This window comes from Lupinus angustifolius, chromosome LG14 (assembly GCF_001865875.1).
Source record: "Lupinus angustifolius cultivar Tanjil chromosome LG14, LupAngTanjil_v1.0, whole genome shotgun sequence".
Classification (NCBI taxonomy): domain Eukaryota; kingdom Viridiplantae; phylum Streptophyta; class Magnoliopsida; order Fabales; family Fabaceae; genus Lupinus; species Lupinus angustifolius.
The window spans coordinates 10329519-10356417 of record NC_032022.1 but is presented as its reverse complement, the minus strand read 5'-3'; the positions used below and the strand labels follow the sequence as shown (position 1 = coordinate 10356417).

General features: G+C 33.1%; 3 protein-coding genes across 5 annotated transcripts; all 3 read right to left on the bottom strand.

Moving 5' to 3' along the window:
• LOC109326091 (tRNA (guanine(26)-N(2))-dimethyltransferase) lies at positions 6721 to 10130 on the bottom strand. The gene is made up of 6 exons (XM_019558751.1): positions 9218 to 10130; positions 8578 to 8778; positions 8363 to 8462; positions 7672 to 7875; positions 7501 to 7563; positions 6721 to 6963 (listed from the first exon to the last, which is right to left on the bottom strand). Exons 1-6 carry the CDS (start codon positions 9970 to 9972, stop codon positions 6847 to 6849), a joined length of 1440 nt encoding a protein of 479 aa, XP_019414296.1. The 5' UTR covers positions 9973 to 10130; the 3' UTR covers positions 6721 to 6846.
• On the bottom strand, positions 12061 to 17485 carry LOC109326828 (40S ribosomal protein S26-3-like). Of its 3 annotated transcripts, none has more exons than XM_019559681.1 (5): positions 17346 to 17485; positions 17164 to 17256; positions 16560 to 16644; positions 16340 to 16473; positions 12061 to 12361 (listed from the first exon to the last, which is right to left on the bottom strand). In XM_019559681.1, the coding sequence occupies exons 1-5, from the start codon at positions 17346 to 17348 to the stop codon at positions 12281 to 12283; spliced, it is 396 nt and encodes a 131-aa protein (XP_019415226.1). In that variant the 5' UTR covers positions 17349 to 17485; the 3' UTR covers positions 12061 to 12280. The 3 variants fall into 3 exon arrangements, with proteins under 3 accessions (XP_019415226.1, XP_019415225.1, XP_019415227.1); XM_019559680.1 differs by lacking the exon at positions 16340 to 16473 and adding an exon at positions 12448 to 12581; XM_019559682.1 differs by lacking the exon at positions 12061 to 12361 and adding an exon at positions 15004 to 15301.
• Positions 20497 to 21672, bottom strand: LOC109326827 (40S ribosomal protein S26-3-like). The gene is made up of 5 exons (XM_019559679.1): positions 21611 to 21672; positions 21442 to 21534; positions 21226 to 21310; positions 20877 to 21010; positions 20497 to 20790 (listed from the first exon to the last, which is right to left on the bottom strand). Exons 1-5 carry the CDS (start codon positions 21611 to 21613, stop codon positions 20710 to 20712), a joined length of 396 nt encoding a protein of 131 aa, XP_019415224.1. The 5' UTR covers positions 21614 to 21672; the 3' UTR covers positions 20497 to 20709.

Here is a 26899-nt window from a genome sequence, read left to right as displayed (position 1 = left end):
CTAAAGTCTTTCATGAGTATGTTGCTCATATGGGTGTTGTTCCTTAGGGTACCTTAGTTTAGTGGGAGTCTATATTTTTTATGATTTACTTTGGATGTTATATACAGTTTTTTATGTATAATAAAGTTGATGATTTATTACTCCATTTTGAAATTGTGCATTGTAACTATTGTGTTACAATTAAAGACTTTGAATTGATCTCACCAAGGAACAAAGAAGGATCAGTTGGAAATAGACAGGTTTGAGATCACATTGCATGAAATTTTCATATCACTCATCCATATTTAATCTATGTCATTGAGTATATTAATATGGTGATCATCGTGGTCGAGTCACCCTTGCATGTGATGAAAGTCGCGGTGGTTTCATAGTTGATATATGAGATGGACCAGATTGTATTAAGGAGAAGTCTAAATGTGAATAGCATACGGATGCGCGCCTAAAGAACCTGTAATATAATTGTATCATGAAGATATGAAGTCCAAGTGAGAGATTGTTAGAAATTTATAATTTCTAATTAAGGTGGGCATCATATATTTGATACAATGATATCAACTATTTATTTCAGGGGTTACATTACAAGTGGTCTAATTACTAGCACCACATAGATTTCTAAAAGCTGATAACATATATGGGCTTAATGGGTGGATATCAATCAGGTTAACCTATAGGAGATAATGGGAACCTTATAAGTTAACACATAAGGAAGGTTATGGTCCCCAACACACCAAATCAAAAATAGTTTTCATCTCTCCTTATCAGAGAGAAAATGAAGGTCCCAAAAGGAATTAAGGATTTGGTTGAGGAATGTCATCATACCAAAACTCTCTCAAAAGGTATATCAAAAGAGTATACTAGAGAACATGGATTCAGTGATTCAGGTATGATTTTATATGTTTTATATTATGTGTGAGAATCATAAGATTCAAGATCCTAGGATTTGTATTTTATCAATCATCAGGAAATATCTAACAAGCAACTCATATTTACTTTTGTTATATGTTTTTTTTAAATTAACACAACATTAATAATTATTTTTACAATTTTTTTCTTATCTAATTAATAAGAGACGTGGAAATAGATGTCTGTTACTATTATAAAGAGATAAAGTCAAAATAGTAACATGATGCATAAATTTAATATAAATAGATGTTTATTACTGACAGCAAACAAGTCGTATAATCACACATAAGGCAATACCTCAATATGACATGGAATGGGAGAGACTATTGAAAACATAATCATGAAAAACTGGCAAATGGGTTCTTCTCTATACCCTTAATTTATTTGGTACCACATATAGTAATTTCACTTTGTACCAATCTAATTAAAAAATGATACCTAATCTACCAGAAAAATCATAAAAATATAAAATAATTTATATTACTTGGTGGAATATAATTGGCTTGGAATATATATAAATGATTTTTTTGGAAATGTGATGATGGTTCCTACATGACTATAGTGTTACAAAAAGTCACAAGGACAACCACTACAATTCTGAGTTTACTCCTCTTAAACAGACTCAACCTATATAGCATGTATGAGTCTGGGATTAGCCTGTTTGGTATAGTTGGTTAGCATATTTAAAGGTCTGTTATACTATATAATATTAAAATAAGTCATCATGTCTTCATTTAAATAGACTAATATTCATACTTTTAATTAGACTTTTCTAACTCTAACAATTAAATTATATATATATATATATAATATTATTACTTATATTAAAATTGTATAATATAAAGATATTATAGAATATAACTAAATAGACTCGCATGTTAGGCTTAATAGGTCTTTTGGATGACTTAAGTCTAACCTATTAAAGTAAATATGTTTTTCAAAAAATTTAAGTTTGACATATTTATGTAAAATGTCTGACCTAACCTATTATAGACCTCTGTAGACGATCTGACATATTTCTACCCTTAATCACCATTATGGAAAGGCTCTCGTGTAATAGGAGAGTATTCCAATAGGCTAATCCAATCTAATAAAAGTATTAAATGTGATACTCAAGATACATGCTGTTAGTTCAGAAAGTAAAGTAATATTAAATTGAAAAAAATTATGACTATATAAATTTTTATGTTAATGATAATTTTAATTAAAATTTTCCTCCATTCTATACCAAGGTGGCATGCATATTGCCGTTTTGAATAATTATATTCGGTAACATATATGTAGAGGGAGGTGGTTCACTATTGTGATTTTTAATATTAAAACCTTTGAGTTTAACTTCATTAAAAACCTTCTAACTTCTTCTTGTTCATATTTGTTATTAGGATTTTCCTCTTAGTAATAATAATAAGAAACAAGTCAAAGAAGTTGACAATTAAACTTAAATTAGAGATTTGAACTCCTCATATGTGAAGATGATTTCACTAGTGATTAATATGTATGTACCCACTAAACACTTTCTAGTAGATCCAGCTCATCATTTTTTTCCCTAAAAACATAAAAGAAATTGTACAAATTTAGGAATGTAGAAATAATTGTTGTATACTCTCACATGTTAAATCAAGAAAGAATGGGTGAACATCTTTTGTCTCACAAATTGTGTTACTATATATATCATCCATATATGATTGGTTGAAAAATATTTTTAAGTTAATTAATTATTTTTCTGACCAATCACAATGGATAGTATATGCGGTGACACTACTTGTGGCACAACATATGTATACCCCGTAGGAATGTATCAATTGACAACACATAGGCAGACTCCTTTCCATTAATAGAGAGGGAAATAATATGTAAAAATAAAGAAAAAACAACTCATATTGATATTTATAACTTTTATTTAAAAGAATATTACACTTTTACTCTTAAAACACAAAGGAAAAAGTCATTTGTACATAAATTGCAACAGGTACTACTATACAATTTCTCCCATTCCCACTCTACTTCCATATATAAACATGTTCACCAAATCAATCTCACATCTCATCCCACAAATCAAACATTACCGACATAAAATCTTTTCCATAATACTCTCAAATTCTCAATCTTCTCTTTCTCATTACAAAATGACAAACTACAACCACCAACATGCACTCTTACTTCTATTGTTTCTGTTTCTAATATCTTCTTCATCTGCAAGGCTCTTGAATGGTGACATTAGTCATGCAGCCACTAAGACAACCTTAAACATTGCACTTCCCAACAGTGGCAAATATATGCCATTGATATTGAACATGCTCCCTAAAGGGAAAGTTCCATCTTCTGGACCAAGCAAAAGAGTCAACAACTTCAACAACTAGCTAGTTCAATCATGTTACTATATGGTTTTGGTTATTAATCAATAGAGCTTGTATACATCATATACATCAACTGCAACTTCAAGCCATTTTTGCAAATTGCCATGGATTTTCTGATCTTCTCGTTGCTCATCTCACTCATTATTTTTTTCCAGTGTTTCATCTTCTTCTTCTTTCTTTATATTAATAGTAAATTCGTTGTAGTTTATACCCTCTAGGTATATATAGTTATACTTTTTTATTTATACAACAGACCTTCAGGTTACGTTTTTGATGTAGTGTTATGTTTTTTTTAGAATAACCAATCATATCATATATAAACTCCAATCCTTCAATATAGCTTCTCTTTCTGTATAATTTTTTTCCGGGTTTTTAGTGCATTTGTTGGGATCATTGAATATTCTAGGCGTGAAGAAGAAGTCAAAATAAATGAATTAAAAAACATATAATTAGATGAACTCGTATACTTAATATTAAGATTTGTTTGTGAGTTATTTATTAAAAGATAATAGAGAGAGGAGAAATTCTAACTCACAACTCCTTTATTTCCCCTCTAAAAATAGTTAACCCTTTAAGTTTTTGGTCAAAATATAACGTGAAACTCATATATTATGACATAACCCATATACCAACACTTTAGTCCATTGAAGAAATCTCGCCGTAGGACCTGAATGTGCAAAATATATATCAATTTATGATCTGGAGTGTATTGGTGTGGACAATGCATTATGAGCTGTTGAATGTAAATATGTGTGCAGAAAGCGATGTATACCGTGTGCGATTAATTTGACTTTCAAAACACATTAGTTTAGAATATAGAATATAAAATAGTCGTATGATTTAAATATATTGACATGAATGAATTAAAGATTTCTCGTTCTCGGTTACTACAATGAAAACTTTTTTTTCTCCTGAACTCTGATTTCACACAAGGCCTATCTTTTTTCTATATTTTAAAGTCAGGCGTAAGGATAACAAAATCCTTAGGATAACATACTCAACAAATTCATTAGTTTTCCTACTTTTTTGTATTACTTTTAATTTTAGTCTTACTCATTCTTTCATATTCTATTGGAAATCAAAGTATGGAAAAATAAATTGAATTTCATTAATTGAATAAAAGAGAGTCTACAAAGGAAACAAAGCTTATATATATAAGGAAACTTAGAGTAACCATTTAACCACCTACAACATAAAACTAACTAAGTAACTATCTAACTAAAAGAGATAGTGACAAACATAATACAACAAATCAACAGTATTAGGCCTCAGCCCACAACCCATATGCTATAATACTCTGTCAAGTTGGAGAGTGAATGTTTTCCACTCATAACTTAGGTAAAAGACAAGAAAAAGTAGTCGGTTTCAAAGCTTTGGTGACAAAAATAATTATGTGATTCAATTACCAAGAATAATGTATCTCCTTGTATGAGATAACTTATCTTCTCTAACCAATAAAAATGTGACATGTGTGTTATTTTGTTTATTTTTAAAAATATTTTTATAGAAAGTAGTGAAACATGACACATGTCATAATTTCACTGGTAGGAGGAGATAACTTATCTCCTTATATAAAGAGATATTCCATTCCCTTCGATTACCATACAGTTTTCAATAATAATTATGACATTCGCATGCATGGAAATACACCTAGAAATAAATATTTCACATGGTTAAATTTGAAATTTAGACAAGCATTTTTAAGAGAACATACAGTTTTATTTGCATTATTATATTTATTTAATTTCAAAAGGTTATAGTTTTCTATTAACCTCTAAATTCTTTAACTTTTTTTATGGAATAAAAAATTAATCTTGACATATATGGGATAGATTATGAGACCAAATAAGGATATTAATGATATTTGCAATTATAAGAAAAAATAGTTTATGGAAGGGGGTCTTGAACAAAAAAAAGTATGTTTGTTTAATTTGTCTTTATTAGGTAAATAGAGGTGGAGACTTCTTTTTGAATGAGAATCTCTTTGGGTGAAAGTTTTGAGATCTAGATATAGAGTAGGGGTAGTGGCTATGGGAGGCGTTAATGATGTCGAGTGTTTTAAAAAGGGGTCGTCGTGGTGGAGAGACCTATGTAGTCTTAGCAATAGAGATAATGGAATACACAATAGGTGGTTTAACGAGGGTGTCCATAGGAGAGTTGGCTCTAGTCAATCCATTATGTTTTGGAGAGATCTTTGGGTGAGGGAAATTGCCTTAAAAATTGTTTTGAAAGATTATTTCAGATGGCTATGAACAAAGATGCAAAAATACTCCTTGGGAGAATGATGTCTGGTATTGGTCTTTAAATTGGCGAAGGAACTTGTTTTTATGGGAACAAGGAGAAGTTGAAAACCTTCTTAAATTCTTGGAGGATGTGAGTCTTGTCCAAGACCTTGATGATGGGTGGTATGGGTTCATGATAAGGGTGGTTTATATTCAGTTCGAAATGCTTACAAGGTGCTTCAAAATGAGGTTACAAATATTGATAATGGTTTCTATAAAAGATTGTAGGCTTGCAATGTTCCTTCAAAATTGAGATGTTTAGTGTGGAGAATGTCCTTAGATAAAATGGCTACTCGTTCGAATCTAGCTAGACGTGAAGCTCTAGGTGATCAAGATCCAACAAGGTGTGCTTTCTGTGGTATGATGGAAGAGTCCATTGACCATTTGTTTTTCACTTGACTTTTGTCTTATGGTGTTTGGTAAAAACTCTACTCTTGGTTTGAGCTCTGTTCACTTATGCCCAATGATGTCAATAGCAACTTTCTTGCTCATTGGAATTTGTTTCAGTTGTAAAAAAAGCTTCATCAACAATAGGTGTCTATTTGGTTCTTACTATTTGGTCACTTTGGTTGGTTAAAAACAAGGTCATTTTTTAGCATTCTACTTTTAATCTAGATGAGATAATGTATTCAATTTATCTTCATTTTTGGAATATTCTTAATGCTCGTTTTTCTGGTTTTACTTTCTCCTTTATGGAATATGTTTGGAGCTCTTCTAGCTGTCTGAGTTATAGTGTGTAATGTCCTTATGGATATGAATACCACTTGTTCTTTTAACACTCATTATTTTCTTATTTATTTAATAAATTGCCGATAAAAAAAGTGATATGATAATTATAAAAGAATGTGTAAAACTCAAATAAGAATAAGAGATAAAATTACCATTGTAGTTGCTCTAAGCCTTGAAGCTGATTTTTTATTTGATGTAAACCAGTACTTAGATTTCTATACTTTTCTATCTCCCCTACTCTTATAGTCTTATAGCAGTGCAGAAATGTGAGTTTGCTCAAAAAGTGCTATGAATTTGCCCTTTTATTCCCTCAACTTCACTGCAGTTGAATTTACTATCATGCACTAGTAGTCTATTACCAATTACTTATTTTTAATATTTCTGGAGTCTTTAATGGTGACCATCAATAGTGGTTAGACTTAGAATGGAGTTATTGAACACTAATGTAATGCATAAGCAAATCAGTTTTATTTAAATTATCAAATAAATATTCGGTTACATATGTTAGGGAACAAAACTTCATAGGACCTTGAACACTTCAGAGCATTAACCAATGCATATTTTCCTGTACAAAATCATGAGGCAATAGAAAGTTGCATTAGTTCCTTGGCAATAATAATGCATTCTGTCATGGGGCAATTTGTTTTAATTGCATTTGTTTCTATGTGAGATCTGCTTGCAGCATAGCCCTTCTGCAACAAAACAACAAAGAAGACATGTAAATCTCTGATTTCTAAAGCTTTATCTAGAGTCAACATCAACAATCTATTAACTGAGTCAAATATTTCATCCTACTAAACTCAATGAACAAAGTGACAATAATAACATGATACAGAAATAAAAGGCAAATTCCCTTTTCTGGCAGTGCATCAGGAATCTAGTCACCAGTTTTAGTAACTTATTGTTTTAGGCAAATTACCTAAGATATATTGTGCCATGTGAACAACTGAATTTTTATACTATAAATGATTTCATAATTTAACCATAGTTGTTTATTTTGTTGCTTGAATTAATATATGATCTTGGGATCATTTTCTGATCATTTCAATGCAGTGATCAATGTTCCTTCAACAAAACTTTGAAATTAAATTAAATTTATTCATACCATAACAAATATTTGGGCCCAGAAATGATGTAACAAAGATCACCCAAATGAAAAAGAATATAATCAACAAAGTACACAATTATAACTTATTTCTTTTACCATATTGAAGGCAGTTGAAGAGTACCTTGAGAATCGCGCTCATGAATGTCTTCAAAGGTGGGGAGTTAATTTTTGCACGGCTTGCCAACTGAAGAAATACATGAAAAACCACCACAAATTGTTATTCTAACCAGAAGAGGTTACATTACTTTAGAATGCAACAAAGATATCACTACAACAAGAAGTCAAGAAGCACCTGATCCAACTTAATATACCCAAATGGCAACTTGGGGTCACTTTCATCAACCATTAGTTTTATAAGCTTCTCAAGACTGTTTTCTTTAGTGTCACAGCCAACCCATCCCCACTGTTTGGCCAGATTTAACATGTCCGTAAGATAGGCTGCATCGTGAAGCGGTCCTGTCCACAGAGGTCCTGACACTGAAAGGGATTTTGAAACCTGAAATAAAAGGAAATAGAAAGTACTTCATGCATGCATAAGACGCGATATTTTTCTATAATTTGAAGTTATGAACTTGGGAAAATCAAACATAAACAGATTATAGAATCTTCACTAGTTTTCCTTATTCCCGTTCCATAAATCATTCATTAAATGTTAAAGCAACTGGCAGAAATGGCAATGGAAAAAAATGTGGCAATAATATGAATCCAAAACCTAAAGGGTAGTTCTCCACATCTTAGTTGTGCAAGATTATCACTTAAAATTACCGTGTAAAAGGAAATCTAGAAGGGAGAAGCCAATGAATACATTTGAAACTGATTATGTCTGTGTAATGCAGAAGCTATCATATTAATCTGACAAGGGATTATTATCAAAATAAATTCCCTAACAGCACGAGTAAAAACTTAAAAAGATAGGTTGCCAGTAGGCAAATGTAGATTATGGACAAACTATACATGAAAGTCTAGAACAAACCAAATTGTACCTCTGGCATACTGCAGGAGCAACTCATTTGACCAAGTTCATCCCAAGAAAATTCATGGGAATTTCCACACTGGTTGCAAAAGCCAATGTAACCATAATGCCTACAGCAATCAACAAAAGGGAAACAGAATAGTGATTTAAACAGAATATTCAGTTGCAAAACGAACCAGAAGAAAAAACGATCAAAGATGTAACACAAGCACAATGATACATTACCTACTGTCATGAACCTTTCCACGAATTAATCTGAGCATGACTCTGAAAACAGGTCCATGATAAGCATAGTAGGAAAACAAGGGAGTGACATGACATCCCAACACTGCAGCCTCCCTGGCAGCCCCACCTATAAGCATTCGCAAACCAATCTCATTCGAATATGGCAAACGGCGTACATAGGCTCCATATGAAGCTAAGGAACTAGCAAGAAAAGTAGAAAGTTACAACCTACCAACCCATGGAACAAATCTATTACAACAGAACATGCCAATATACAATCACCTATTAAATGTAACTATATGCATAAAATTTCCAAACAAAAACAAATTAATGCTTTGTCAAAGAACATGATTTTTATGATAGAGCATTATGATATCATTCGTTCCATGTAGTCAACCCCACCTAGTGGGATTCAGGCTTGTTGTTGTAAAAACAAACCAGCCATCACAACACACAACTGTCACATGTTAAAATAGTTAAAAAAACATCACCAAAAGCACCTCAATCAAGCATGGAAAGTCCAACAAGTCCAAATTTAAGGATATGGATGTACACAGTCCAATAGTCCATATCCTACTGTAATAGTGTAATGCAATTTGTGGTGTGCAAATAACACTTTAACACAAAATAGAACTCTTACTGATGAGGAAGGTGACCACCAGATGATAATCCATCAGTGGAAGTAACATAGAGCAATCCACCATATCTCAAAGCATTCATAGCAGACCTCAAGAAAGAAGAATCACTCCCAAAAGAATCAACATCAATAAAATCAAAGAAAGTCTTCTGCATATAATAATCAGTCATAACTCGATTCGCTTCCAAATGAGTCACTAACCATTCCCCCTTCATTGCCCTTGACAAGTTCTCAGCAATGGTGCTCCCATAGAAATCATTCCCATCATTTGCAACAACAAAATCAGCCTCGGCTTCAGCCAAATACCGAAGTGACCTAATTCCACATCCACACAATGCATCAAGAACTCGCAAACTGCCATTGGATTTCTTGTGCAGAGAGGCTGCCAGAACTCCAAGGTCGCGGCCAGTGGCGCTTTCTTGCCGGTAAAAAGCACCACCGGTGTCAAATTCCAAACCCCTTTCGGTTTGGTACTCACAATTTATGCTGAATTTCGGAACTAAGGTGGTAACTTTATCAACTGGGTATGTTAAAGTTGGTGAGTTTAGCACAAGGGGAGAAATGGGTATGCTATTGCTGAATTTCTGGGATTTATGAACTGGGTATGTTAAAGTTGGTGACTTTGCAACAAGGGAACATATGGGTATGCTAAATTTATGGGATTTAAGAACTGGGTATGAACAGGACATTGAATTTAGGGTAATGGGAGTTATTATGGGACAAAGGGGTTTTGGGGAAGAAGGATAGCGTGTGAACATGGCGCGGGAAAATGTTGAATTTGTGGGATGTAACTGAATTTGTTTTTTTTTATTTTTGGGGTGGGGTTGATAGAAAATCAAAGACTTGATGTAAGTAAACGTTGTTGATAAGAAAGACGAGCAGAGATAATATGATGTTATTTGAAAAATGTTGGAATTTTTTGCTTATTTTTCTTGGGTATTTAAGGAAAAGTGATTACGAACCAAAATATATTAGATTTACCACTTAACATACTCAAATTCTCTTATTTCTTAGGGCTAAAAGGTTATGATTTCAAATTATGTAAATAGCATATTTGGTCATATGTATATTTACTCTACCAGACTTCACCTTTAGAGGTCAGATTCTCTTGTATGGTAGCACTTTATCTTGTATAGTTTGCTCCATTATTCACTAGGCATATACCCGGGTCATTATTGATATCATTATAAATTTTTCAACTCCTGTTTGTGAAATAAGACATCATAGTGCTTCAATTAAACATAGTTGCATATGGCCTTCAAGTCAAATTGATTGGCCTCACTCCATTTACATGTTTCTTTACGATAAACTAATATTTGTGTGACAATAATGATCCATATCTCAGATTCATGTGTTCTCTTCAGGGATTGGAGCATGTATAGTTTTTCTAGCAACTACAAACTATCATGCACAATCTGCAGCTATAGTGATGTTTAATGACAACAACCATATCACTTACGCTATTGGTCCATAAGCATCTCCTTGATTGTGGAACTGTTGTTTTTGGCACTATAAAAGTAGGTCATAACTTAGAATTACTAAAGGTACAAGTGATGGTGTTAATTGGGAAGGTGGTAATACACAAGGCTCAAAGGACTTGTGATTCGTTGAATATTGATAATCGTGGTTGGTAAATTGGTTCAAGGGTTATAAAATAGGTTTAGCAACCTAGCTAGCTATTATGATGTAGAAATTTCATAGTGAATATGACAATGTCATATCCCAATCACATTCTTTTTCTACTAGTGAAAATCCACCTTTTGAAATGCTTCACCTCCCTAAAATAGTGAGAACCATTTCTGCCACAAATTAATAAAAAAAATCCACTTTCTGATACAAAGATACTAAAGGATCCAAGCTTTATATATCAGAAAGTTGTATAACTCAATCTATTCGGGCCATTAAACTGGATGCTTTACATTTGTTTATATTTCTTAAAACAAGTTAAAATGTTATAAATAAAAAAATATAAACCTAACCGGGTGATAATAGTATGATAATAATACTATTAAATCAGCTCAAATACAACGTTAATTGCTTTTGTTTTAAACACTTTTAAATAGTTCTTTATATATCAGCCAATTAAACTTCAGTTTCTCAATCTTCGCTTGATATATTGTACTAGCATAGCACAACAGTAAAGTTAAAGACAAGGCAACACAGCATCAACCCAAACCTATTTTTGAAAATTGTTAATAAACCAAAAAAATGTATTCTCATGCATTAACATAACACATTTTGTAAATTTCATGGAATTGTTAATAAAATAATAAAAGGAAAAGTTCATTCAAATCAATGGAGAAATATTTTGTAAATTTCATGAAAATATATTAGGTTGTATTATATGCCTCTGTGTGTAGAAATACATATTAGATGCATATATAGATGCCGAGACAAAATATCAAGTAAAATATAAAGATTTTATTGTCATCATAGTACAAGTTTTCTGCCTCCAGAGTGAAAAGGAGACTTGCATTTTATGGCTTTGAACATTGCGGAGGTTTATGTAACTAAAGCTTTGCCTAAAAGTTTTTGAATTGCTTCCTTTTAATACATACGAAGAAATACTAAGACATTAAGTTATTGCCATGGACCATGTCAAAACATTGTATAGTGGACTTGACTTATCACAAATTCAAGATTTGTGGCTATGATGCTAAATAATAGCATAACATATTAGTATCAAAGAGGCTTTAAATCGTTAGTGAAGTATAAATCTAAGAGCAATTTGTCAAAATAGAAAACAAAAATGGGGGGTGAACAAGAAAGAGAATATCAAATTGCTTTAGAAATCGATGTTCAGTTTGCAGTTTCACTTAATCTATGAAAGAATATGGAGATAAGAATTAAGTGATTGAAATGCTGAAAATTCTCATACCAAAAGGTTTACACACTCATCAAAATCATAACTGGAAAGCATAAAGTAGTTCAAGGACACAAGTAGACAATTAGAAAAAAACATAACTTCCCTACACGAAACCGAAACTTCCAAACTCATGCAGCAAAGGAGTTTAAATTTATTTCATAAAATCAATCCAGCAAGACCTACAATCTTAGAATTGGCTTTTAGGCACGAGGAGCGGGAGCCTTTACTCCAGCAGCAGGGCGGGGTGCTTGACCAGGCTGACCGGGCCTTGGTGCATCATCCTTGAAAAGAAAACCAAATAAACTCATCACATTCACATAACACAGAGGAAATACAAAAGACTGAATTGGTAAATTTGGCTGCTTACCCTGCGCCTGATGAAGCGTTGTGGAGGGTCCCGCTTCCTCCTATCGGTGCGAGAACGAACCCTCACAACATGAGAGTGAATGGCACAGGCAACACAATACTGCATCTTCACATAAAGCTTAGGGAGCGTGTATTCTATAAAAAAATAACAAAAACCAAATCAAGAAAGAACATAGTAACAGAACAAATAAAAAATGCAGCATAATCCATCAGGCTCCGATCTGTTAGAGCATAGAGAGAATAGATGCACACAGCCTTATCTTACGAGCGAAGAGATTGTTTATAGAATCTGAACTCATACCATTGCGTCAAGACCCGATAAAAGGACAAATGGTGTAATAATTTAAAAAAGTAAAGAATATTACGCTCATAGACACAAGCCTCCTGAACATCTCTCACTACAGCTTGCTCAACAATGTTCCTCACCAAAAATCGCTTGATGGCTTTGTCCTTTTAATTTCATACAATTTTTTTCATCAAAATTGAAAACGAAATGTCAAAATTAAAACTTTATTATTCATTCACTAAAAAAATTAAGAAAATGACAAATATGAAATGAAGGGGATGAGAAAATGAGATACCTTTGGACAGCATTTGCCGCAGTTGGAGCAACGAATGAATTTGACATGGCCACGACCATGCTTGTTACGTCCACCGTTTCTGCGCTTGAATGTCTGCAGAGAAATGTGAGAGTAAGAGAAAAATGGTAAAAGAATCAAACATAAAGATCGGAAGAGATGAAGATCCAACCATGGTATTGATGAAGTTGTTGCTCTAAGTTTAGAATTAGGGTAAACACTACCTTTTATATTTGTCTTATTTATAGTTTAAGATTCAGAAAAAATAGAAAATAATATTGGAGATGCAAATTATTCTTTTTGTTTATATCTATCTAATATATTGTAGTGATTTCATAATTAAATTTATATGCAAATTTATAATTTAAGAGAAAAGACAGAAAGTGATATATGTGATGTAATTGAAAGAGAGACACAAGAAATAAGATAAGGGTGTACATCAATTAACATCAAAGTGAGAATAACTTTTCCTAACAGTTTTTTCTTTTACATTCGGTCATATTTAACTATTGACATGCTTAAATAATTTAATTAGCATCAATTATTTAAATATGATGTGAATGTTCAATTTTTACCAAGCATTTGGAAAGAAGGCTTTGTTGATAAAAGTTAATTCATTTCAATGACCTTTTACATATATAATAAGGATAGTAGTTTTTAGCAGTTGGCTAGAGGATAATTGGTCTTATGAATAATGAATGTATAAATTTTAGGTTGAATACTCAATTGTGACAATTATATATAAAAGGGTTTGAGGTGGCCCACATTAATTCTAGCCAATTATGATTGATTGATGTATACCTGGTTGAATATGAATCTGTCTAAAGGGTTGACCAGTTCAATGGTTGAATACTTGAATCAATGGGCTCCTTTCAAGATTCATCAGATTTGTGCTGAATTCATTTTTGTCATTATTTTGGGAATCGTTTTAATTATTTTTGCTGGAAAAGAAATCAAAGTACCTTTCTTCCCCTCGCTTTACTTTGCCTCCATCTTCTACACTGTTCTGGTATGTTCAAACCAAAACATGTAAAAGAAAACGTTACTTTACACTATCAAGGTAAACCAGTATTCAATGTATTCTCAAGTGAACACATTAATTATCTAGCAATTATAGATTATCAGACCACTCTATTTGACTAAGAATTGTTGAACCGGACACCTGATCGATATGAACTATTATTCTAATTGATTATACACTAAAACTGAAATAAAATGATTTAACTCAACCAACTCAGCCAGTCAGTTTGAGTATAAATTTGAAGACTTGGTAAGCTGGACTGGGTTCGAATCTATCGTCTCAATAAGTTTTCGAATCTATCGTTTCAATAAGTTTTCAAATGAAGTGAAATTTACAACTTTTTAAGAAAAATAAATATGATTTTTTTCAACTTTTGCAATTATATTTACTATAATTATAGTTGTCCATAAATATAATTATATTTGTCATTATTTATTTCCTAGAAGTTGTCCAAGCAATAAGAAAGCCGCTCATTGAAGTATCTTCTATGAGTAAAATATGAATAATTTTGTGACTTACAATAAGGAAGGGTTGATAGTGATTATAAGCTTTATACACTCAACTTAAAGTCTTCTTCCAATACAGCAACTGAGACTTTTGTATTTAGGGTATGCAACATTTCACCAAAATTCGAATGCTCCAATAGGAAGATAACACGAGTACTATCATTTTAGAGGCAGTGCCAAACTGCTAGTCTAACTTCACATTAATTTACAAATCAGTAAGGCTATCGAAGCCAAATATAACCTGGTATTTCAATGTAATGTATACGGATTCATATTTACACAAATCCAGTTCTCGAGTTACTTCAAAACTAATTCATATTTTTCAACAATTGATTCGTGACATGGAAACGTTATCACTGTTGCAAATTATCACAAGAATAATGAAGATAAAATAAGAAATAACGTGTACCGATTTCAAAGAGTGTATATGAACTCAGGCTAAAACTGGTTGCGATTAAGAATTAAGCACTGAAATGTGATAAAATTTATCATGTAACATGATCCATTCTCCTCAATATCTTCAAATTATAACTGCAATGGTATTGTTCAAGGACACAAATGAACAATTAGAAGAAAACATAACATCCTTAACCAAAACTGAGGTGTCCAAACAGATAAATTGTACTTTATCATATAAAATTGATCGTGCAAGGCCTACAATCTAATAATTTTCTTTTAGGCACGGGGAGGAGCTGCTACTCCAGCAGGGCGTGGTGCTTGACCCGGCTGACCAGGCTTTGGTGCATCATCCTTGTAACGAAAACCAAATAAATTTATCAAACCAGCAGTCATGATTCAGAATAAAGAAAATGATCAATCATAGCTATCAATTTCATGGGCAGAAAATCAAAGCAATTAATATATATACTGCACATTGTTTAGAGCAAATTGAATATCAAATTAAATACTTTGGAAGCTGAAAAGTAAATATCTTTTCAGAAACCATAGAACAAAATCACTGTAATATGAAATTTTCACTAGGTGCTTAGAAGCAAAAACAATTATTTCTCTTTAAAAATGTACTTGAGCTTACTAGACCAGCTTCAGAGATAATCTCAGCAAGTCTGAAGAGCAAAAGCATTCAATTTACGAGCAGTTTAACACCTCTCATGGCATACAATTAGGGCAAGGAGGTTGCCTGAATAACTACTCAATAATTGCATCTTAATTTCCCTGAATCCACAAACCAATTTTCATGTTCTCCTAATGACCTGAAAACTAAAAAAATCTGCTACAGTGGTTGAAAAAACATTGCAGCAAAAAGGGGTCGAACAGGTTGGTTAAAGCTGGTATAGGGTGCTGCATTCATCTCTAAGGCACATGCATATAAGACCAAAGACCAACCTCCAACCCCTTTTACCGTCTTTATAATCATACTAGCCTATCGATGCAATGCATATAGGAGAACCCACAGCATGTGACACAAAACAGAGTAGGAATCGGAGAAACCAGATAACATCTGGCATTGCCAAAGTACAGATGCATTCATATTATTTAGTAAAGGGCTTCACATTTTCATAAATAAAATTAAAAGCAAGTTTTGGCCATTAAAACTACTTTGAACACATAATGATCCCATAACTGACAAGTTCAACCTACCTGATTTCAAGGATCAATATAGATCTTTAAAAGAGCCAGCCAATTATAAGCAAATTGTGTCATGTTTTAACATATGTTCACAAGAAACTATCTTGACCACATAATGATCATGTTAGTAACCCATGGTAAGGTCAACGGCAACATGAAAAAGTAACATGAAACTCTGGAATCATAAAATTGGTTGCTTACCCTGCGTCTGATGAAGCGCTGTGGAGGGTCACGCTTCCTCCTATCAGTGCGAGAACGAACCCTCACAACATGAGAATGAATAGCACAGGAAATACAGTACTGCAACTTCACATAAAGCTTAGGAAGCGCGTATTCTATAGAAAAATAACAAACCAAACCATGTAAGTAGATCATGCAATAAAAGATAATGCCACAAAATAATAGAGGTAAGGAAAATTACGCTCATAAACACACGCCTCCTGAACATCTCTGACTGCAGCCTGCTCAACAATGTTCCTCACCACAAACCGCTTGATGGATTTGTCCTTTCATTTCATATTTTTCACCAGAATTGCAGATACAATATCAAACACCAAAACTAAGCCATAAACATAAGGAGAAATAAAACATGCATAAAAAGTGAGAAATAGACATTCACTCACAAAAAAGTAGACACAATTTCATTAACTCGTGAAAACTATAACATTAGGGCGAAAATATGTATAAAAAATGTTAAAAACAGAATGCGGCATAATTATGTCCCGCCAATTCATACATCCATTTCGTTCCCATACTAAATTCCATTACTCCTTTCTTTAAATCCACCTACACTCTCCCCACACAAAATTACCCAAAAAAAACAAATCAATCAATTAAGTTTAATTTAGTTTCTAAACCACACCGCACAACACATCATGCAATCATAGATACATGTGTAAACTATCAGTTTATAAATCACTCACTGTTTACATTTTTTACTAACAAAAACTACACTAGTTCATAAAATTCAAAGTATCAATATAAGATATAAAATTGAAGCGAAAAACTAAGAGAAATTGAAATACCTTGGGACAGCACTTGCCGCAGTTGGAACAGCGAACGAATTTGACATGGCCACGACCGTGCTTGTTGCGGCCACCGTTTCTGCGTTTGAATGTCTGCAAAGAGATTGAAGAGTAAGAGAAATAGTGAAAAGGAGAAGGAACAGAATCAAAGAAACAACGATAGCGTAAAGATCCAATCGAACCATGGTTGCAGTTCTCAAACTACGGTATCGGTGTTCTTCAGCTGCTGCGGCTTCTAGAGATGCGGTTGAGATAGGGTTTTGTTGCTTTTATATCAGCGTTAGAGTGGAAGGTAATTTTCGAGCTTTTCATATTTACGTTTCTTACTCCTAATATTTATTTTTCAAGCTTTTCATATTTACGTTTCTTACCCCTTATATTTTCTTATTTATACTTTCTCAAAACAAAATTTAAATTTTCAAAAAAATATGTCTTGTCTATTTTTACTTATCAATCCCAACATCCTGTAACTTGATGCACTTATACTCATAATCTCATATAGTCATATGCTATTAGAAATTTGCCCTCTTCATTGATTTTCTTGTATGGAAGATCTATTACATTAGTTTTTATGATACCTCATACAAACCAAATATGAGTAAGAAAATACACTATATCATATATGAGTGTAATATTTACATTCTGTCAATTAAAGATATATGGTTAACTATTTATTTGGAATACTTTTTTCGAATAATCAATAATAATTAAAGATAAATTGTAGATGATGCACTGACAATATATAAAACTCATCTTATGATGTTAATTATTAAATGTCGGGTGTTTAATTTGCTATTAGACTTAAAAGAAATGTTGTACTATTCTTAGATGTTTGGCCTATGAACTATTATGTTTTTTCTAATTTTATATAACGTTAATTGTGTAATTTAAAAATGTAATATGATATTGTTGCTTTAACTTTATTTAATTTTTTTGAATATTTGAGATTTTCTTTACTTTTCATTTTTTTAAACTATTATGTTTTTTCAAATTCACCTTTACCCATATTTAGGACAAACAAAACATGAAATTTTATATATTTTTTATAGTTATTGTCATTGTCCATCATAGTTTAAGGAATATTGTTTAAATATAAGTAATAGCATTCTTAATTTAATCAACTCTTTCACACAACACCAACATCTAGTTCCACACCTAACTACCTTGTAAGTAGTGTTGCTACCAAAAATACTAAAAAGAAATTTAATAAAAAAGTAAACAACAAATGAATAAGCCTTCATTTGGTATGCAAGAGTTTGAGGAGAAAGAAGTTGTGAAGAGAGAAAGAAGAGAGAATTTGTATCTTTCTCCCCTTTGGTTTACAAGAGAAATAGGGAAGAGAGGCTAAAATTGGGTGGGACCCATGCCCAAAATTGGTTTACAAGATAGGCTAAAATTGGTTTACAAGAGAAATAGGGAAGAGTTTGAGGAGAAAGGTTGGAATTTTTTGCTTATTTTTCTGGGGTATTTAAGGAAAAGGGATTACGAAGCAAAATATATTAGATTCATCACTTAACAGACTCAAATTCTCATATCTCTTATGGCTAAAAGGTTATGATTTCAAATTATGTAAATAGCATATTTGGTCATATGTATATTTACTCTACCCAGAATTCACCTCTAGGGGTCAGATTCTCTTGCATGGTAGCACTTTATCTTGTATAGTTTGCTCCATGATTCAATAGGCATATACCTGGGTCATTATTGATATCATTACAAAATTTTCAACTACTGTTTGTGAAATAAGGCATCTTAGTGCTTCAATTAAACATAGTTGCATATGGCCTTCAAGTCAAATTGATTGGCCTCACTCCATTTACATGTCTCTTTATGATAAACTAAAATTTGTGTGACAATACTGATCCATATCTCAGATTCATGTGTTCTCTTCAGGGATTGGAGCATGTGTAGTTTTTCTAGCAACTGCAAACTATCATGCATAATCTGCAGCTATAGTGATGTTCAATGACAGCAACCATATCACTTACGCTATTGGTCCATAAGCATCTCCTTGATTGTGGAACTGTTGTTTTTGGCACTATAAAAGTAGGTCATAACCTAGAATTACTAAAGGATTCGTGATTCGTTGAATATTGATAATCGTGGTTGGTAAATTGGTTCAAGGATTATAAAATAGGTTTAGCAACCTAGCTAGCTATTATGATGTAGAATTTTCATAGTGAATATGACAGTGTAATATCCCAATCACAGTCTTTTTCTACTAGTGAAAATCCACCTTTTGAAATGTTTCACCTCCCTAAAATAGTGAGAACCATTTCTTTCACAAATTAATAAAAAAAATCCACTTTCTGATACAAAGATACTAAAGAATCCAAGCTTTATATATCAGAAAGTTGTATAGCTCCATCTATTCGGTCCATTAAATTGGATGCTTTACATTTGTTTATATTTCTTAAAACAAGCTATATTGTTATAAATAACATAATATAAACCTAACCGGGTGATAATAGCATGACAATAATACTATTAAATCGGCTCAAATACAACGTTAATTGCTTTTGTTTTAAATAGTTCTTTGTATATCAACCAATTGAACTTCAGTTTCTCAATCTTCGCTTGATATAATGTACTGGCATAGCACAGCAGTAAAGTTAAAGACAAGGCAACACAGCATCAACCCAAACCTATTTTTGAAAATTGTTAATAAACCAAAAAATGTATTCCCATGCATTAACAGAACACATTTTGTAAATTTCATGAAATTGTTAATAAAATAATAAAAGGAAAAGTTCATTCAAATCAATGGAGAAACATTTTGTAAAATTTCATGAAAAAATATTAGGTTGTATTATATGCCTCTATGTGTGTAGAAATACATATTAGATGCATATATAGATGCCGAGACGAAATATCACGTAAAACATAAAGATTTCACTGCCATCATAGTACAAGTTTTCTGCCACCATAGTGAAAAGGAGACTTGCATTTTATGGCTTTGAACATTGCGGAGGTTTATGTAACTAAAGCTTTGCCTAAAAGTTTTTGAATTGCTTCGTTTTAATACATGCGAAGAAATACTGAGACATTAAGTCACTGCCATGGAAGCCATGCACCATGTCAAAACATTGTATAGTGGACTTGACCGATCACAAACTCAAGATTTGTGGCTATGATGCTAAATGATAGCATAACATATTAGTATCAAAGAGGCTTTAAGTCGTTAGTGAATTATAAATCTAAGAGCAATTTGTTGAAATAGGAAACGAAAATGGGGGGTGAACAAGAAAGAGAATATCAAATTGCTTTAGAAATCGATGTTCAGTTTGCAGTTTCACTTAATATATGAAGGAATAGGGAGATACGAATTAACTGATTGAAATGTTGAAAATTCTCATACCACAAGGTTTACACACTCATCAAAATCATAACTGGAAAGCATAAAGTAGTTCAAGGACACAAGTAGACAATTAGAAGAAAACATAACATCCCTACACGAAATCGAAACTTCCAAACTCATGCAGTAAAGGAGTTTAAATTTATTTCATAAAATCAATCCAGCAAGACCTACAATCTTAGAATTGGCTTTTAGGCACGAGGAGCGGGAGCCTTTACTCCAGCAGCAGGGCGGGGTGCTTGACCAGGCTGACCGGGCCTTGGTGCATCATCCTTGAAAAGAAAACCAAATAAACTCATCACATTCACATAACACAAAGGAAATACAAAAGACTGAATTGGTAAATTTGGTTGCTTACCCTGCGCCTGATGAAGTGTTGTGGAGGGTCCCGCTTCCTCCTATCGGTGCGAGAATGAACCCTCACAACATGAGAGTGAAAGGCACAGGCAACACAGTACTGCGTCTTCACATAAAGCTTAGGCAGCGTGTATTATATAAAAAATGACAAAAACCAAATCAAGAAAGAACATAGTAACAGAACAAATAAAAAAAGCAGCATAATCCATCAGGCTCCGATCTGTTAGAGCATAAAGAGAGTAGATGCACACAACCTTATCTTTGTTTATAAGATCTGAACTCATACCGTTGCGTCAAGACCCGATAAAAGGACAAATGGTGTAATAATTTAAAAAGGTGAAGAATATTACGCTCATAGACACAAGCCTCCTGAACATCTCTCACTACAGCTTGCTCAACAATGTTCCTCACCAAAAATCGCTTGATGGCTTTGTCCTTTTAATTTCATACAATTTTTTTCATCAAAATTGAAAACGAAATGTCAAAATTAAAACTTTATTATTCATTCACTAAAAAAATTAAGAAAATGACAAATATGAAATGAAGGGGATGAGAAAATGAGATACCTTTGGACAGCATTTGCCGCAGTTGGAGCAACAAATGAATTTGACATGGCCACGGCCATGCTTGTTTCGTCCACCGTTTCTGCGCTTGAATGTCTGCAGAGAAATGTGAGAGTAAGAGAAAAATGGTGAAAGAATCAAACATAAAGATCGGAAGAGATGAAGATCCAACCATGGTGCTGATGAAGTTGTTGCTCTAAGTTTAGAATTAGGGTAAACACTACCTTTTATATTTGTCTTATTTATAGTTTAAGATTCAGAAAAAATAGAAAATAATATTGGAGATGCAAATTATTCTTTTTGTTTATATCTATCTAATATATTGTAGTGATTTCATAATTAAATTTATATGCAAATTTATAATTTATCTTATACTAGCGTCTTGACAAGCACTACCGTGCCTGTCAACCCGCTTTTCTATTTTTTAGTACCAAATTTTCAGTTTTGACATGTATAAATGTTTGAATTGAAAAAGTTTGATTATAATCTATATTTAAATACCTTATCTTCTTATGAATGTAATAATTTATACACTTACTATATTAAAGAATAATGACAATAATAAGAAATAAACTTAACCTAGAAAAGCAAAAAAAAAATCAGAATATAAAAACAAATACAACATAAACGAAACACTATAATAATTTTTGTGGGACTTATGTATCTTAATGATTTAGTGTACCAGCAAAATGGAAATTGGGATATCCAAAAATAATCAATTTTTGTTGTTAACACTATTTTTTATTTTTGATTTTTTATTTCTCTATCACTTCATGGATTTTCTCTATGTTGAAACCAAAATTTTGTGTTAGTCAAGGGATGAAAAGGCACGTGATTATTATCTTGAGATGAAAATAAATAAATAACAACATTTCATTTATCAATGCCAAACAAATTTCAATTGAATTGAATAGATAAGATTAAAACCATGAAGAAGAATAACAGAACAAAAACCAAATACAAAAACACAATAATCCAATAGCAGAAACAATTGTTCTTATAACATAATGTGTTAGAGGATAGAAAATGAACCTTGGTTATTGTTGTTCCCTACTCATTCTTTGTCTTCATCCTTTAAATTCAATTCCTCCGTAAATGTGTTAGATCAACTATTCATGCCGAATAAAAGAGTAGAGAGAGAGGAAGAGAGAAAGAGAGAAAATTAGGTAAACATGAAGTGTAACCGCAAAGAGAAGTTAGAGAGAAAGAGAGAAAATTAGGATTAATGTTAAATTAAAAGATGGTTTTTTTGTGTTATAAATGTATAGTTAGTAGGAAGGGCAATATGGGAAACTGAAAATTACACCACATATGGGTAGTTAAATTAAGTTTTCTCTTTATATATTAGTATAAATAAAATATAATTAATTAAGAGTAAATTACATCAATATTTCTTAACGATTAACTTAATTACATTCGTTATTTTTTTAAAAAACTTATAATTATCTCATGCATGATAGTCAATATAATTTATATATGTACATTACGTTGAACAACTAGTAGATTATTAAATGATAGTGTCATATGCATATCACATGTCATTTAATAAATTATTATCATAAAAATACTTTTTTGACTTCACATAATTCTTTCCCATCTATGAATCCTACATGGCAATTAGGAGAGTCTTCAACAATAGGCACTTGGATTTCTCACTTCCTTTTTTGTGTTTCGTTTGGTTGAAGAGTAGAAAATGATAAAAGAGATAAGGGAGAAAGAAAGTTGTGAGAAATATAGTAAAGTTTTTTATGGTTTGATATAAGAAAAATAGAAAAGAAATAGAAGATAAGATGTGATAAAAAAAATTGAATGACAAAAATATTGTAACCATGTGTCATGCATGTCGTAAGTAGGCTCTGGTGGGGGAACCCGTACGACGGGGGGACGACCCGCCGAATTCACATCAGAAATTGCCAGAACACAAACGAAATCTTGAATTGCATATAGAAACAAAATGAACCACTTCCATTCTTATAACATAAAAAATGGCTTTTTGGTTCCTTTCGTCCATTGGTTAGGACATCGTATTTTCATGTCGAAAACACGGGTTCGATTCCCATAATGGATGGCTACTCTTTTCCAGCAGCTTTCAGTTAGTGTTCACAAATTAAATTGGTGCGCCTCACCCTCATCGGGCGATTCGATCTAGCATTGGCTCAAGTTGTGAATCTCTCTCTCCACCTGATCCAGTTGCATGACAAGGTCGGAGAGCTCGTCCCTTCCGTTAGACGGTAGATTAAGATCCAAGACCAGGCATTGAGAAGAATCGGCCCCGCTTCCACTCTCCCGTGTTGTTGGATCTTCCATGTTGTAATAGGTATAGCCTCTCAGGTTAGAAAGAATACAAAGAAGAAGAATTAGGGTACCAGGACGGACTGCCTCCCCTATAAGTCTTAGAAAAAGGAGCGAAACGACCTTACTAGTAGCATGGATTGGGCTTTGACTAAAAAATAGTCCAATCCAAGACTAGTAGAATACAAATTAAATAGGTCACAACAAAAACTATTAAAAGTAAAAAGACAAGTATGACTATCTTACGTGGAGCTGGATTTGGTTTTTTAAAGACCAACCTTTTATTTTTTGTTTATGCAATGTAACAAAAACTTACTTTGAAATTCTTTTTTTTTTTAGTTGGGGAGAGATGGCTGAATGGACTAAAGCGGCAAGGCAATGTTGCTCTGTTACCTATTCCTTTAGGAATTTAATATTTTTTAGTCCATCATATTCACGCATTTACAATTCAAGTAATTGTATTTGTAACACCGCGAATTTTATGATTTTGAATTATAAGATTTTATTAATATTTTTATTAATTATATTTTCGAAAATGAATTTCTGGGAATTTTCGGTAAAAAATTAGACGAAACTCTAGTTGAGTTTTAGTCTTGTAATTCTATTTCCAATTTGGTGGTAACTTTTCATGATTTTCGGAGACAGCTGGTTTCGGACCGCTGTCGGGGCCAAATCTCACCCGGTACGGCTCAAAAAGTGGTTTTCGAGTCAAGATAGACCCTGAGTTGGTACATAACTATTTTCTAAAATATTTTCACTCGGAATGCCGAAATTCAAAGTTCTAACCGTAAAGTAAAATCGGGCGATCATTTTTGGCTACTCGAATATTGGCCGCAATACTCGAGCATGGTTTTAATTGCGCACATTTCGCCGAAGTCGTCTCATCGCATGAGTCACTTCACAAAATCTACTTACTAAATCTTATAGATTTCACTCATTAATACCTTGATTTACTACCACCAAATCCCCTAAATCACTCACTTAACCCATGATTCACTCACCCTCTTGGATTTGCTAGATTTCCTTGGGAAATGGGTTTAGAAATCAGAATTCTCCCACCCCACAACTCTATAAATACCCATGTATCCTCATGTACTAACACTTTGCAAAAACTTGGCAATTTGAAGATTTGAGAGTAAGTTACTCTCATCATCTTTTCTTCTTCTTTCAATCCTTGATCTCTCAACATTCAACCAATGAATGTTGATGAGATTTAATTATGTTGTTCATGAGTTGTCAAGAACATATTCAACCGTTGAAATTTTCTAAAACACTTTCTAACTCATTTTGGAAGCAAAACCGAAAATGAGTGTTCTTGAACTCATGAAAATGTGTTTTGAAACTATGAACAAGTTGTTTTCAATAAGTTATTACATTGTGTTAATATATGAATTTTCATTTGTTTAAGCCTTTAACCATGGCTTTGGACAAGTTGGAAAATGGATGGATGAAAGAGTTTTAAGTATTTTAATAATAATGAGTTTTGAAATATCAAAAACTAACGAGTTTTATTATGGTAGTTACGAAGATTCCCGACATTTGAACCTTGCAACCCAACCGAACCGTAGTGATTTCGTAAAGCACTCTTCATTAAGGTGAGAGAGAACACATCGTGACATAGTGGTGTCCGAATATGACACCCGGATCTCCTAAACCATCTCAAAGGTTTTGGGGTTAACTTGGGTTTTAAGAAACCCAAGATTTTTATGTTTGAATGCTTTGGAATATATATGATTGTTTGATGAATATGGTATATGAATGTTGTTGGGAACTTTTCTGTGTGCAGGTGTTTGAAAAACCATGTTTAAATATGTTTCGATTGTCGAAAAGGGTAAAATTGGTATTCTGTCCAAGTCCCTGTCGCTTGGGCGAGCACAGTCTCGCTTGGGCGTGGGACTGAGCGAGGACTGGGCGTGGGACTGGGCGAGGGGAAGTTTTTGTTCTGGGATTCCCTCGCATGGGCGACAGAATCCCGCTGGGGCGAGCAAGCCTCGTCTGGGCGAGGAAGGGCATCGCTTGGGCGAGAATGCCCATGATTTTAATGAGCCCCTGGAACTCTCTCGCTTGGGCAAGAGATGTCTTGTTTGAGCGAGGAGAGGCCACACTTGGGCGATAGTACCTTCGCCTGGGTGAGGAAGGCTTAAGTTTATTTGAGATTTAAAGATGAATTATCGCTTGGGCGAGAAACAATTATCGATTGAGCGAGAGATGCCCAATTTTTAAAATGGTATTGTTGATTGAATTTTCGCTTGAGCGAATGGTCCTCGCAGACAGTAATTGTGTTTGACTATTTGGATTGATTGGTTGAGTATGTAATAACCCTAGTATGGGTATGTGTAAACTACTTTGGTATAACAACGTAATTGAATTAAAAAGTAAAGTATTCAAGGTGTTGGAATTAAATAGTCAAACTCGGTAATTAATTTTAAAGAAAGTATTCTGAGAAGGATGTACGATTTAGGGCGATGACCAGAAAAGTATACGTGATACCACGGAGCGAGATCGTTTGACCGTAAGTGGCTTGGTCTCGGACCGTCCAAGGTGATTCAGCGATAGTCGTTGTGGTAGGGACGTTACCCTTTGAGTTATGATGTGAATTAGGGCACTGCCCAAAAAGGAACCCAGGATACCACGGAGCGGGATCGGCTGACCGTAAGAGGCTTGGTCTGGGACCGTCCAGGGTATTCAGCGATGGTCGTAGTGGTGGGATGTATTTCCTTTATATTACGTGTTAACGTAAGATCGGGACCCACAAGAAACATTCCTGAGGGAGATGACTTAAGGTGGGCCGAGCATGGTAAATATGATTAAAAGATTTAATCACCTAACTGCGGTTAGTGTTCATATGCATATGGTTAATAATGGAGTAGTGGAGAGGAAATGTGACGGGATGCCTCAGAGCACCATGATGTTGAGAGGGATGGCGTTGTTGGACGGTGATTCATAAACAATGTCTTGAGGGAGAGTCATGAGCAATATATTACACACTATTCATAACATTAATTTAGCATGATTGATGATTCTTGGTGCCTAATTGACTTTGTTTCACATGGTTTAGTATTTTAGACTTTATTGGACTAATATTCCTAAAATGAGTTAATTTGGGATTATTTGGTCTGATTAAATCTATTATCATTTTCAGATCATATTTGGCACCAATGACTTTTTG

Excerpts from the sequence above, each read along its gene's own strand:
- LOC109326091 (XM_019558751.1), bottom strand. The coding sequence starts at position 9,972 with ATGTTCACACGCTATCCTTCTTCCCCAAAACCCCTTTGTCCCATAATA. Across the intron at positions 8,463-8,577 it reads GGAAAGGTTCATGACAGTAG|GCATTATGGTTACATTGGCT; the intron begins GTAATGTATCAT and ends TGATTGCTGTAG. Across the intron at positions 7,564-7,671 it reads GGTATATTAAGTTGGATCAG|TTGGCAAGCCGTGCAAAAAT; the intron begins GTGCTTCTTGAC and ends GTATTTCTTCAG.
- LOC109326828 (XM_019559681.1), bottom strand. Across the intron at positions 16,474-16,559 it reads GGAGGCGTGTGTTTATGAGC|AATACGCGCTTCCTAAGCTT; the intron begins GTAATTTTCCTT and ends ATTTTTCTATAG. Across the intron at positions 12,362-16,339 it reads AGCGCTTCATCAGACGCAGG|GATGATGCACCAAGGCCCGG; the intron begins GTAAGCAACCAA and ends TTTCTTTTCAAG.
- LOC109326827 (XM_019559679.1), bottom strand. Across the intron at positions 21,311-21,441 it reads GCGGCAAATGCTGTCCAAAG|GACAAAGCCATCAAGCGATT; the intron begins GTATCTCATTTT and ends TGAAATTAAAAG. Across the intron at positions 20,791-20,876 it reads AACACTTCATCAGGCGCAGG|GATGATGCACCAAGGCCCGG; the intron begins GTAAGCAACCAA and ends TTTCTTTTCAAG.